This window comes from Serpula lacrymans (assembly GCF_000218685.1).
Source record: "Serpula lacrymans var. lacrymans S7.9 unplaced genomic scaffold SERLAscaffold_6, whole genome shotgun sequence".
In the NCBI taxonomy this organism is placed as follows: Eukaryota; Fungi; Basidiomycota; class Agaricomycetes; order Boletales; family Serpulaceae; genus Serpula; species Serpula lacrymans.
The window spans coordinates 1,343,382-1,356,010 of NW_006763295.1; the positions used below are offsets into that span (position 1 = coordinate 1,343,382).

A 12,629-nucleotide genomic window follows, 5' to 3' on the forward strand; every position below is an offset into this window, starting at 1 on the left:
ACCTCCCCCTATTGAATCACCACCTCAGCTCTCCCGACAGATTGATACTAAAGACGAGAAAGCTGTTCAACCTCTTTTCTCGCTTGCCACCCCACCTCGTCGGTCTTCACTCCACAAGCTAGAATTTCGAACGCCTTCACCGCCACATGACCTACCCGAACTTCCGGGTCCACCTTCCTCCTCTGAGGAAGAAACGGAGCCGCAGCCTGGCCAAAAACATGAGTATAATGGAGGTGCGCGAATGGACACTACATTCTCAGCTATGCAGACTCCCCGACCTCCTGGTGCTTGGGCCGCGACTCCTGTTCAACCGAAATATGTCCCCCCCGCTTTCCCATCATCACCGGTTCAGCAACATCCTACCATAGCTTCTTCTTCTCTTCCTAAGTCTCAGTCCCTCCCCGACCCGTCTCCTGGACAAGACCAGCAGCTCGCTGGTGACGATCCTGTTACTCCTGTACAATCACGGTCACGCGCTGCTTCCCTTCCCTTACGAACGCCTGCTCCACCAGGAGCATGGCTGGCGACACCCAACCAACCTACCACACAATCAAGTTCTCTGACCCAGTCACAATCTCAGTTCGGGTCGCTGGGACGAAGGAGGAGCATATTGAAGGTTCGTTTTGACGTTGAGCCTGGCGAGTCAGATACGTCATTCTCGATGACGGAAGTTACAGTTCCGACTATTGGCAAGCCAGCCGTTGAAAGTCCACAGGAAGCTGTCATACAACCAGATCAAGTGGTTGGTTCAACCCAGAATACTACTGCTGCTACTGCTGCCAACGGTAGCGCAGACTCCAACGCTGACCTTAGATCACAAGAACGGTCCAAAACACCCCCTCCAGTAGTTCCTTCGACCCCTATTGTGCCAGTTCCTCGACCTCTGAGGAAGTCTCCAAGTGTACGAGTTGTTGATGCGTTTGGTAGGGAAAGGCTAGAAGAGAACGGTGATGCGGATAAAGACACAAATGCCGGACAGGAGAGCAGTAAGAAGAATAGTGGTGCAAAAAACCGAAAAGAGACCAAGGACGAGCAGGAATCGACTACAGCGCCGCATGTACCTGCTACGTCTCGCAACAATAGTAGGAGCGCAGTACGCATTGTAGATGCCATGGGTCGAGAGGTCGAAGAGAACTTGGATCCTAGCTTGAAAGAATGTGAAGAAAATGGTGATATTTCTGTCATAGATGACATCGTCATGGGGCGCGATGAAGCACTAGCATATGTGAAGGCAACGCTTCGTGAATTCCAAGAAGTAAGCAGTGATGTTGAAAGGTCTGTATTATTTTTACAATCAATTCTTCGGGATTTCACTAAGCACTTTTTTTGTCTGTGCAGATCTGGTGATGAGGCACTTCACGTTTTACATCTCCAAAATCTTGATGGCGTGTCGCTAACTGCGCGGGGTGTACGCGGCCAGCTGACGTGCGACCTTAGGAACGTAAAGGAGAATGAACCAGATTTGAGCACGAAGTACGCTTCAATGAGGGAAAGTAGAAGTAAACGTATAGTGAGTTAGATGTCTACCCCAAAATTTGACGACAATAACGAAAGCGACTTAGATACAACCGACTGCGATCAGTGAACGGCGATTACCAATTAGGACGATGATCTTTGTCTTTGTGGTTTTCCAGATCATCATCGCGCTGTGGATGTTCCGGTACGTTGTTAGTCTTTCATTGATAGTTTCCTTGCGTTGACTTTGTCTCTTGAACATAGATTTGCAAATAGGGAAGCCCATAGATTGTTTTATACGGATTACTACGACCCCTGGTACCCTGAACTATACGACCACTACAAATCTCGTTCATCAGCCGTCTTCAGTTCCCATCCTTGGTCGGTTGAAGGCTTCTTCGAGGCTCTTAAAACGGAAGGGTGGGGAGTTGCCAGTAGAGTGGTCGCGAGAGCAGTGGGAAGGTCAGAGAACGAAGTTTGGAAGACGTGGGGGAAAGCAGGTCATAGAGAGTTATGTCCCACATGAGCACATGAAACTTGATATGCGGTATGATGTTGATGTCACTCTGGGCGTTGTAGATGTTGTATTTATTCCAAAGACTATCAGCTAGGATTGTTTCATGTTTGTTGTAACGTAGCACATTGCATTATACCAAGAACCACCAACTCATTTACGCCTTTTTTGCCCTCGGTAATGCTCTGGCTTGGTCTGAATTAAGGAAAACTACTATGTAACAGTGTCAGCCACTGCTCGTCGAAAGCAGCCGCGTCAAACGACATGAATCTTGAGATGACGTCGGACGTCCAATGAGTGGAAATGACGTAGTGAAGCCGTTTGACCGAATATATAATCAAAAGCGAGGCGAGGAAGTTGAACGCAACTATCAACCACACGAAATACACATCCTACCAGTGTACTCGTACAGATATAACATGTCCTACCAAGACCCAAGGTTGGTACCCGTGTCGTTCGACATGAGCAGGCTTAATGACTTGGGTGTCGCAGCAAAACTTCAGGGCAATTTCACTCGGCCAAGGGTACGGTGAATGAGACTGTATGTTTAACGTGTTTTATGATCAACCAGTTTTTTAACACTCACATTCCAACAGATTGGCAGCCTTACTGGAGCGACCTCGTGGCAGCAGTCTGGAAAGGATGAACACGCCAAGGGCGAGTCCGAGTACAATGCCGCCAAAGGTAAAGGATACGTCGAAGGTACCACCGATCGAATAGTAGGGAAGAAGGACACGGTCGCTGGTGCGTTCACTGGCGACAAGCAGCAGCAAGCTGAAGGTGAGTCGCTAGGACCTTGGCCGACGCATCAAATTTCGGTATGACGATATCTGCATTGCATCACAGGAAATGCCAGGCATGACAAAGGGGAGACGCAGCAGGAGTTGAACAAACACTAGCAGGTGTTTTGAAACATTGCTTTCTGGAAGCATAGATGCCTATATCATTATCGAAGGAGATTGTATTAGAGAATATAATAGAAAATCATAATTTGACTTAGATTGGTACGATTCAGTGGTCGTGGTGCCAGTGTGTGCGCGGTGGCTGTCAAGTCATTAACCACTTGCATTTGTCCATGAATGTCGCTGTCGAATCAAGCGAGTATTTCCGACACTCCCCCTACTCTTCTCTCCACCCTCCAAAACCATAGTCTACACAACGACCTTTTTTTCTCAAAATCTCTTTCTTCCTCACAGTCCCGACTTTCCCCCCCTCATCCCTTCTCTGTCTCGTCCGAGACACATGTGGCCTCCTTGCGTGATTTGATCGGTATAACAAACCAGCTTGCACATTCCCTTGATAATCCAGCATCTCTGGCAATTCAAGATCCAAAGTTATTATCGCTGCTGAGACAACAGGCGTCAATTGAACACACCCTCCATCTCGTCAGTATGCCTTCAATCTCGTACTTTTTATCGCTCTCATATACCTCTGATAATCCTGCTCTTCTTGTTCAACCATCTCGCGATCATCACCGTGTAACTCACTTGCAGATAGGCAGATCAAAATGTTCATAGAACAGTCTCATCATTCCGCAATCGTCTCTCTTCGCGCCCACTCTACGGCGAGGATATCCCTGTTTTCCCTGAACCACGCGCCTTAGCAGAGTGGTGTCTCTCCCGTATTGAAACATGGGGTGCGACTGCAAGTATGGAAACCTTCAACGACTATAATCCATCATCTAGTTCGCGCGCTACCGTAGTCCTTGGAGGCAAAGTCCTGGTAATTGATGTGGATTTGGACCTTGGTGTTGACTTTGCTGGTGGTTCCCAAAATGCGACCACTACGGATAGCAAAGATTTGTCTTCGAAATTACCAGGTGTCAAGGTCGTTTCTTTCAAAACTTCTTTCGCCCTTGACGGTACCACAGTGAATGGAAGCGGGAACAAAACCGACGGTCTCGATGCTTTTCTCAACAACTCTTTGAGCGACTTTTTAGATACTGTCAGAAAAGGTTCAGTGGATGCTGAATCCACGAGTGATACAGGCATGGAAACCGAGAATACCCAGGATGATGTCTCGATACACGCAGCGCGTCTTGGTTATGACATGCAAACGCATCTCGGTTACCTGATGATGCTGGACAAGCTTGCTGCTACTGGCGGGAACTACGGTGGTGTTCGATGGTTTATCGATACTGATCAGCTCAACGCGACTTTGGAGCGTGTAGCGATGCAAGAAGCTGGGAATGTCGCTTCGTATGTTGTTCATCCTAATTTCCCTTTTGTAAACTTGCTCACAGCTTTATGCCATCATTTTTTCTTATACGTGCGAAATATATCTAGTGCTCTGACCGCGCCTGCCGCTCCGTTGGACATTTTCCTCTTGCGTGCCCACGCACTCCCATTACCGTATCTTGTAGCACCTGTTTTATCATTTCTCGTGCACGTCTCGCCTCTCGTCTATCTTTCCTTCTCTCGCTCGGTTGCTGCTGCTAGACCCCGCACAATTCCAAAGAGTTCACTTAAAATTGACATACCTATGGTCGACCTGCGGAGCTTCTTGACGACCCACCCTCGTCTACCAGGGGTTACTATGGCGAATCTGGTGCTCATCCCACTCGAAAAGGCACCGATTTTAGGTGGTCCAGAGCAGGATACTGGAAAGAGAGCGGCCAAAGCTCTGAGACCGAATTTTCCCTTGCACCCAGGAAGCTCAGATGTGAACCACGTATTCCCGCATTTCCCCTCCTCTGTATCAACAACCCTCAATTACAGCTCCACTTCCGGTCATCCTGGAAGTTCGTCTCAGATACATCATTCGTGGTTCCTCGACTTCACTTCTAGTGGTCGACTACCTGGTGTTGTAATGAGCCAGGGTAGGATGTTTGCGATAGAAAGCACCTTGCGTGCGCTTCGGGGCCAAACGGAGGGTGATAACAGCTGTTCTGGTCTTGAAGGTCTGGGAGTTGGAGGTATGGCTAATATGGATATGGGATCCATGGGTTTGGGTACCATGGGGAATGTCAACTTTGGGATAAGTGGTACTCACATGGGTGGCTCTTCTATGAGCCCTGAAATGGACGGTGGGGCAATTTGGTCGGGGAGTTGGCTTGATATGCTAGTAAGTTCTTCTGTCACCTTGCATCGTAGATTTGCTTTCTGGTCGTGGAGGACCATTTTGTCAATTACTGAGGACTTTAACTAGTCTTTGTCACAAATTACCATTCTACACTTTAATTTCGTGTTCCTAGCCTTTTTCATACATTGTTCCTCTTCGTCTAATTCTCTTACTGTTCCATTAGTTGACGCTTTGTTAGTTCACAGGAAGCGAAGCGGTGTCCTACGAACGCTACAAAACGATGTATGTGCGTAACCTTTTTGATGTTTTGAATATGCCACATCCCTTACCCTAGTCGCGTGTCGTAGCGTTCACCGAGCAACGCACATCCGCCTCTTGAGCTGCATCTTTTGGCGCCACAGGAGCCTGGATTTTACCTTGATCGCGTTCCAGTGCGCAATATGAAAGAAGTATGGGCCATACTCGAAGTATGTATATTTATGGTTATCATGGCAATTGGTCTGATGTTGGCGTCTGGAAGATTGTGAAAGAACAGTGTTGGCTAAACGCAATGCTAACTACAGTGCAGTGGGCCCCTGACAGTCCGCCGTATTACAATTACGTGAATGGCAATCAGACAGATACGACGTCACGGTTCACAAAGCAGGAAAGCGACAACTTTAAGGCCAAGGTAGAGTATGAAGATGAGGGGGAAGCAACCGAAGCTACTCTCCAGGCACTGTTGTCTGGTACCTTCCGGCCACGGTTCATCCCTGTTACCGTTTACATCCCTTCTCTAGCCGTTCCTTACTCGTCGAGTAGCTCCGTCGCCGGTCCTCCTCCCGACTCAGCGCACGACAGCCTTTTTGACTCACCCACTACGGGGGACATGTCGATTCCCGGTCTATCCGATTCCCTTCCGGATCCATTATCTGCCCATCTTCCTATGCCCACACCTCCTCGACTTGAGCCGCCACCGTCAATCGTGATCACTTCGCCTGAGCGCGCACCGATCACCGGCATGGTTGAGCTTCGCGTTACATTCGATACCAGTCGACCGCAAGGCGTCAAAATTGAGCTTAATGGCGCTTTGGGTGCTGATGTGGATGTGGGAACGATGGAGGAGGTGTGTCGACGTGGGGGTTTGTTTGGACTACCAGGAAGAGTGTGGAGACGTGGTGAGTGAAGAGCTTGCGAACCTAAGAACACACGATATGTGTGATGATATATTATGGTGGTCAAAAACATGGCATGTAAGCAAGTTCGGCAACGGAGTGGAAAGGGGCTACGATATTGCAAGATGTGTATTTTCAAGATATGGTGCAAACCCAAGTTACATTCTCAAAATAAAAGATAGTAATTTCCAACTTCAGACTTCAGAGGCTTTTTCATCAGCCAGTTCCAAGACGATTCTTGTCAATACTTCCGCGCAGTGAGGAAGATCGCCTCTCGCGATACTACTGAATTTAGGAAGTAACGCCGATGTAACTTCTGGAGAGTTCACATTTTCGATTAAAATGCGTAGCTCCATGGCTCGTATAGCAGGATATCTAGCAGACCAATTAGCGAAATGCATAGGCCATACTAGCTTGAATCACGAACCGGGATGTGAACATGGAAAACACTTCCTCAACAACGTTGTACTTCGTGACCTTTGAGCATATCGATTTAGACGCGTGGTCTTTGAGGTCATCAAGGCCGAGCTACAGAGTACTATGAACGTGGTATCCACAGGACAGCTTTCCCCCGCTTACCTTGCAAGCTAGACGATACATGGACTTTGGTGAGCACGGAAATGGGCTGTTGACATCTTTTAAATGCGCCAGTTTCAAGTTCTCAGACCCGAGGTTCGAGAAGGCTATGTCCCCTGTGTAGAGGTAATAGATGAGTGCTTGCCACCTGAAAAGTATCACGTTAATAGCAAGAAGATAGACCCCAGCGCAAACTTCACGTCTTAAAAGCGTAATCTTTTACGAGTAGCGTTTGGCCCAACATCTGAAAGCTGCTGCTTGCATTTGAGAGTAGAATCGAGTCTTTGCTGGTGGAAGTCTTGGCGGCGCTGTAGAAGTAGATTAACAGATTGATAATAGCTGCGAAGCCAGACATCAGTATATTCACCTCGATGAGACTATATCACCCCAGCCTGAAAATCAACGTGGGTCAGATCGTGTTGGGGATGCACCGTGGTATACCTGATATATAGGCTATTTTGACTCACTATCATAACTGCACTCAGTTCCACTCTTGCTCTCTATATGAGAAATTTCATCTGGATCGGCAATACAAAGGTCAGCTTGATCATATTGATTGTAAAGTGTCATACCCATACCATCTGATATACTCGACAAATCTGTATCGTCTTTTCTATTGTTCTCTGCTTCGTCTGCTTCGTCTTCATCTAAATCACTATCGCACTCGTAACTATACTCTGCTTCAGCTGGAACGGAATTATCGGCTACCTCGGTAATGCAGGTATGAGAAGTGCGAATATTTTCTAATTCTGGCATGGATGATTAGGCTATAGGTGTGATTGATAGAGGAATACATAACGTACTGTTTCTCAAAAGCGACGAGCTTTTACGCAGGACGTCACTACTCGCAAAAATGGGTAAAGGTAGCTTAGCTCTCCCTTTACGGCCGCGCTGAGAATATGCGTAAAGCTTGGTGTCGATAAAAATTCCGGTACGTAAGGATTCTGCCAGTGATGTGGACAGTGCTATGTTTCCTTTATGGACATGCTCCGGAGAACATGCTTCTGGTTTCTACATATTGTTCGTTATTCCATGTAACAACTTCTCCAAGAATATGGCTCACCGTCTGTTCGAAATCTTGCATCATTTCCTCCGATAAACAGTTTCGCTGTATTGGGAAAGATGTGGATTGGTCTGAAGATGGCCCCTCCTCTTTCTCAGGGGTGTCATCCACGAGAATACGCCCCTTAGACTCGTCGATCACTTCCTTTCCATTTTCATCTACCGGCTGTGGAGCACTCTCCTGACAATTCAATGGGTCGCTATCAGTGATAGTCGTAGTAGGTATCTCAGTAGTCGAAATCCGTGTTTCTGGCGTTGGAGTTAACTGATCGGACAACTCTTCAATCTGAGGAGTGACCTTAAAAGAAACTGTGGGATATTTTAAAACCTTCGCAGCAGATCGAGAGGTCAATAATACAACTGTCTTTTTCTTTTCCTTGGATAGGTTAAACTTCGATACCACTGAAGGCTGGACAGCACCTGATTTCGATATGAACGAAAGCACCACCGTCATCGACTTCACTGATTTGCTGATCACGGAAAGATCAACATAAAAGCTAGCTTTTTTTGTTGTAGAGGAATATCCGCAACGCCATCCCAAGGTACATGGGTTGCCATATGATAACCCTTTTGTAACCGCCAGGTGGCTACCTTCCGATTTCACCAGAAAAGTAGTCGTCACTCCCCCAGTTACGGGATCGTGTATTCCTGCGGGTTGGTTCATGTGGAAGATGAAGAGAAACGCCGTGTAACAAGTTGACAAAACCGGCCAAAGAAATTCTTCAGTGTGCTGGAGCTTATACCGCGTAAGAAAGATGTTCGGAGAGATAACGCACCAAGACCGCAGCTATCTCACTTATAACTTTAGCATGTCTCCTTCTTATTCTCACATTCTCTCGAATCTCTTTCCTTTTTGGCTCACTTCAGACAGGGCTTGCATCTGTAGTCTGGACCCCGACATTCTGGTGGAGCACGGGATAAGGCGCCTGGAACTCCTCATAATGTCTGGATAATTTTGAGTAGGTGATGCGTGGGAAGGCATCGAGCCACTGTCGGAAAAATCCATTTTAGCAGATCAGACACTGTGAGTATCTGAGATAATCCTGTTATGTCTGTCAATCTGTTGCGTTCATGATCAGACGCTGATCGAGCGCTAATCAGGTATGAGAGATGAAACGATCAGGCCAATCAGCGAAAGTGTCAAAATCGGGACCGCAGATTACCTCTCACCAGGCATTGTCACGACATTGGAAAATACGAGCGGGCCATACCAGATTCCTTCAGACACTTAGCGGACTCAGAGTCATTAGTTGATAGATAAAATGTAAAAGTATTAATATCAATTCCCAAAACGTAAAAACATGTCGCCGTCAATTAAATCGTTTAAATAAAAGCTCCCCTCCTTGAGATCAAACGCATTGATCATATGAACTCCCCGAACCAAGTACTCTGCTTTTACTAGCTCAAAATCTCTGGCTTCATCATACAGCCGAGCGCCCGTCCACCTAGTCCTTGGGTTTCCAGCCGAAAGCTTGAGCACCTTGACCACTGCAATGTCAAATGAAGAATGTTGAGTAAATATTCTGATCAGCTTTTTGAGTCGAGCAGGGGTTGGCTCTGGGGTGTCCGTGTTGACAAGAACGAAGTCAAAACGTGGTTCTTGATTGAAGCTGGGGTTACATCGGAGAATATCGCATCCTTCGTTCCAATCTTCCATGGATTGATATTTAATGTATATGCACTGATAATTTCTAATCTGTAAAGTGAGGAACAGCGTTAGAAGCTTATGACTAGAAATATGGGAGCATATATTAATGAGCTTACAGTAATGGGATCTTCAGCATTTGCTACATCACAGTTGGCAGCCAGGAACCTTTGCAAATATTTGTGGAACCCTCGGAGACCATCATAATGCTCCATCACTCGCGACGTTGTAAGATTCATGGGTGAGCCTAGTGACCAATGGTTTCCATTGGGCCTAGGCTGGCCCTCGTTGGAATTCAAGTCATGTGGGGGAAGTAAGTGTTCGTCCTCCAGGTTGCTGGCCTTGGTGTGTTCATGGCGGGTTTTGTCGTAGTTGTCGATGGTCATTCGTATGTGAGCAACCGCTTCTTGATTTTCATCAATACGAGCCATCTACAAAGACGATGCTGAGATTGTGGTATCCATTACCTAGGAAGAGAAAACTTACTTGACCATCAGTATCCTTTCGGTTTGTCTGCTCGTATGCTTCCTGCACTTCTTGATGGAAACCCTCACTAACCCGCGTGTCGTAGTTGTCTGTTGCACCCTTCAGCATGATATCTTCGACGACATGACTGACACCATGCTGCTTGATGAAGTCGAAGTTTTTTCCATAGTCATTTGAAATGTGCTGTAAAGTATATTAGCCATTAGATAAAAGCTTATATATATAGACTTCTGATTCACCTCGCAGCATTTTTCATAGTCCTTGATATATTGTTTCAGCCGATGTAGCCGCCCTTGAGTTAGACAATTGAGGCCTATCATGGTTCGGTATCTCCCATAAGCCCGGATACCATGTACGAGCGATGAGTTTTTGGGGAGGAGTTGAGTGATACATGGGAGAATACACTAAAGGCTGTTAGCATAGTTCACAAAGATGTTTATCATGTAATACATACCTTTAATATATCTACAAACACTTGGCCATCCGCATATTCGACTGTAGTGACATTCAAAAAATGTTTGAGCCCGGCCCATCTACAAACATGCCGCATACTGCATATTATCCGTGAGCTTGATTATAATGAGTTTCGAGTTCAAGATGCAAGAAACTTACTTCCTAGCCATACAGCCTTTATTCCCATCTTCAGCCAACACATTGAGCAGGAGGGGCCATATGTGTTTTCCCCATTTGCCTAGGTCGTCCGAGTGAAGTTTGTCGTATGAGATAGCGAGGTAGGGATCTGAATGTTCCAATGTCCAAAAGAAGTTCTATCGTGACAGTTATTAGTATATAAAGCAAAGAGAAAAAGGAGAAAAAGTACAAACCTCCGTTGCATGTAATCCATAACTTTGTAAAATTCGCTCTGCTTCAGTTTTGTTTGGTGCCTCAATAGAATTTTTGTAAACTTGCTGCATTGTGTTTGTTGTCCGATTTTCGAAGTTTTTGAGGAGACAGTGCAAATAGTCGTGATGGACTAAGCACTTCGGACATGGGAAATTGGCTAAAGCTGCTCTGGTAGCTGTCAGCGCGCAGCTTTCCTCCCCATCAACGGACTTGATTGGTATCCCAGGGTGCACAATCCTATTTATTTTGTCACCGCAAGTCATCGCTTCCCCGAAGAGCGCAGGGCTCCTGAGTGAGCCAAATATTACCTCGGCAACTTTGTGGTAGACCTCCCGCTTGAAACATTGCCACTGGATTGTTTCGGGGGCATTTCGGTCTGATGGGTCGGCCGGATCTCGAGGCTGTAAAAATAATAGAGTAGATAGCATATAATGAGGGGGAAAATACTTACAATTGGCATATAGCCTACAAGAACACCCCCTCCGTTGCCTGATGCGTTCCTGACTTGACGCGGAAGAAAAACTGGGCGAATGATGATGGGATGCTTCTTAACACGCTTTGTGATGTTTCCCTTGTCTAGCCAGAGGGAGACAGGGAGGAAACAATGTGGGATATCCTCGTTATCTGGAAGTGAATTCTGTAAATCGGATCAAAGGTCATGTAGAATAGAGAATAAAGTATATGGTTTTGTTACCTGTATATTCCACCATTTATTACCCGTGCTAAACTCATCATATATTCGCTCTTTTAAAATTATCCTGCCATTCTGCTGACACAGGAACTTCTGAGTTGGATACCAACAAATTAGCGGTGCCAGCGTTTTGTCCATTATCCAATTGGAATAAATTTTCCAGGGATCACAATATTTGAACTTGAATGTGTACGTTTTCCCTAGATAATCAGCAGATACGGCACCTTCTTGAAACTGATGATTATGTTAGACAAAGATATTTGAGACATTACTTGGCTCACCTGGACATAATGTGCGCGTGCAATGCGCAGCGTGTTCTCCATTTGTGTATAACTCTGAAATGATATATTAGTGTTTTCTGCCCATCCATTGTGTATCCCATGAAGCTGAGCGTCAACAATACTTCTACTAAGAAGCCCTGTAACTGCCGATTCTGCATACTCAAAGTCAGCGCGTGTATGAAAAGGAGCCCATGGTTTGATATCCGCCGTTCGTCCAACTCCAGTTTCATGGTCATCTTGATGTGTCAAAGGGGGGGCTACATTGTCAAGTGGGATTTTCTTTGGTTTGGTCAACCCACTGTGAGGATGGTAGATGATCTGTATAAAGGTTGAAGTCAAATTGGACAGTTGTGGTATGCTGGGCTCGTTCGTCACAATACTTGGCTCCTCACACCCTAATAGCATTTCATATGTGATTATTAGATATAAACTAGTTTTCAGTAATATACGCACCATTGATAGAAAGACCCAATCCGAGCTCATCATTGTCAGCTTGGGTGATATCGTTAACCTGAATAAAGAAGTTCAAAGGAGTAAAATATGAAATATTGAGAGAAATTGTACACGTACTAATTCTTTACGCCTTTTTCTTGGTGGATCGGGCAAATTTACTGTGCACTCTTGATCCAAAGAGTCCTTGGCTCTTGATGCAAGCTCTAAGTGTTCCTGATGTTTTATTTTGCAGGACTCAATATGCTTGTCAAACCGGCGCGCATTACGATGTTGCTGGCAGTATTGGCACCACGGTCCCTGTTCAATCCTGCTTGTTCTTGGAAGATGAGACATGATTTTGCGTTGGTTGCTGTGGATAAGGAATGTGGATGCTTGAGCTGCAATATTTGACAACGGAGGAGCTCACCAATTCACACTTTAACGGTGGTTGGGATGTGGTGGACTGAGA

General features: G+C 46.1%; 6 protein-coding genes across 6 annotated transcripts; 3 read left to right on the forward strand and 3 right to left on the reverse strand.

The window, feature by feature from the left end:
- Positions 1-601: 601 nt before the first annotated feature.
- On the forward strand, positions 602-2,146 carry SERLADRAFT_465859 (uncharacterized protein; the record flags this gene model as incomplete). Its single annotated transcript, XM_007317600.1, has 4 exons — positions 602-1,275; positions 1,339-1,510; positions 1,563-1,660; positions 1,720-2,146. The coding sequence occupies 4 exons, from the start codon at positions 662-664 to the stop codon at positions 1,979-1,981; spliced, it is 1,146 nt and encodes a 381-aa protein (XP_007317662.1).
- Positions 2,147-2,282: 136 nt separating this feature from the next.
- Positions 2,283-3,015, forward strand: SERLADRAFT_465864 (uncharacterized protein; the record flags this gene model as incomplete). Its single annotated transcript, XM_007317601.1, has 4 exons — positions 2,283-2,408; positions 2,462-2,510; positions 2,566-2,749; positions 2,816-3,015. 4 exons carry the CDS (start codon positions 2,389-2,391, stop codon positions 2,866-2,868), a joined length of 306 nt encoding a protein of 101 aa, XP_007317663.1.
- Positions 3,016-3,048: 33 nt separating this feature from the next.
- SERLADRAFT_437271 (uncharacterized protein) lies at positions 3,049-6,155 on the forward strand (the record flags this gene model as incomplete). Its single annotated transcript, XM_007317602.1, has 5 exons — positions 3,049-3,420; positions 3,467-5,032; positions 5,117-5,272; positions 5,338-5,457; positions 5,511-6,155. 5 exons carry the CDS (start codon positions 3,049-3,051, stop codon positions 6,153-6,155), a joined length of 2,859 nt encoding a protein of 952 aa, XP_007317664.1.
- A 183-nt stretch (positions 6,156-6,338) lies between these two features.
- On the reverse strand, positions 6,339-6,744 carry SERLADRAFT_368937 (uncharacterized protein; the record flags this gene model as incomplete). The annotated part of the gene is made up of 3 exons (XM_007317603.1): positions 6,339-6,519; positions 6,572-6,672; positions 6,724-6,744. 3 exons carry the CDS (start codon positions 6,742-6,744, stop codon positions 6,339-6,341), a joined length of 303 nt encoding a protein of 100 aa, XP_007317665.1.
- Positions 6,745-6,885: 141 nt separating this feature from the next.
- Positions 6,886-7,408, reverse strand: SERLADRAFT_387665 (uncharacterized protein; the record flags this gene model as incomplete). The annotated part of the gene is made up of 2 exons (XM_007317604.1): positions 6,886-7,238; positions 7,299-7,408. The coding sequence occupies one exon, from the start codon at positions 7,073-7,075 to the stop codon at positions 6,917-6,919; it is 159 nt and encodes a 52-aa protein (XP_007317666.1).
- Positions 7,409-9,061: 1,653 nt separating this feature from the next.
- On the reverse strand, positions 9,062-12,514 carry SERLADRAFT_437273 (uncharacterized protein; the record flags this gene model as incomplete). The annotated part of the gene is made up of 13 exons (XM_007317605.1): positions 9,062-9,478; positions 9,547-9,858; positions 9,914-10,096; positions 10,153-10,317; positions 10,368-10,464; positions 10,526-10,680; positions 10,738-11,157; positions 11,208-11,393; positions 11,451-11,681; positions 11,729-12,046; positions 12,104-12,123; positions 12,182-12,239; positions 12,299-12,514. The coding sequence occupies 13 exons, from the start codon at positions 12,512-12,514 to the stop codon at positions 9,062-9,064; spliced, it is 2,778 nt and encodes a 925-aa protein (XP_007317667.1).
- Positions 12,515-12,629: the final 115 nt, after the last annotated feature.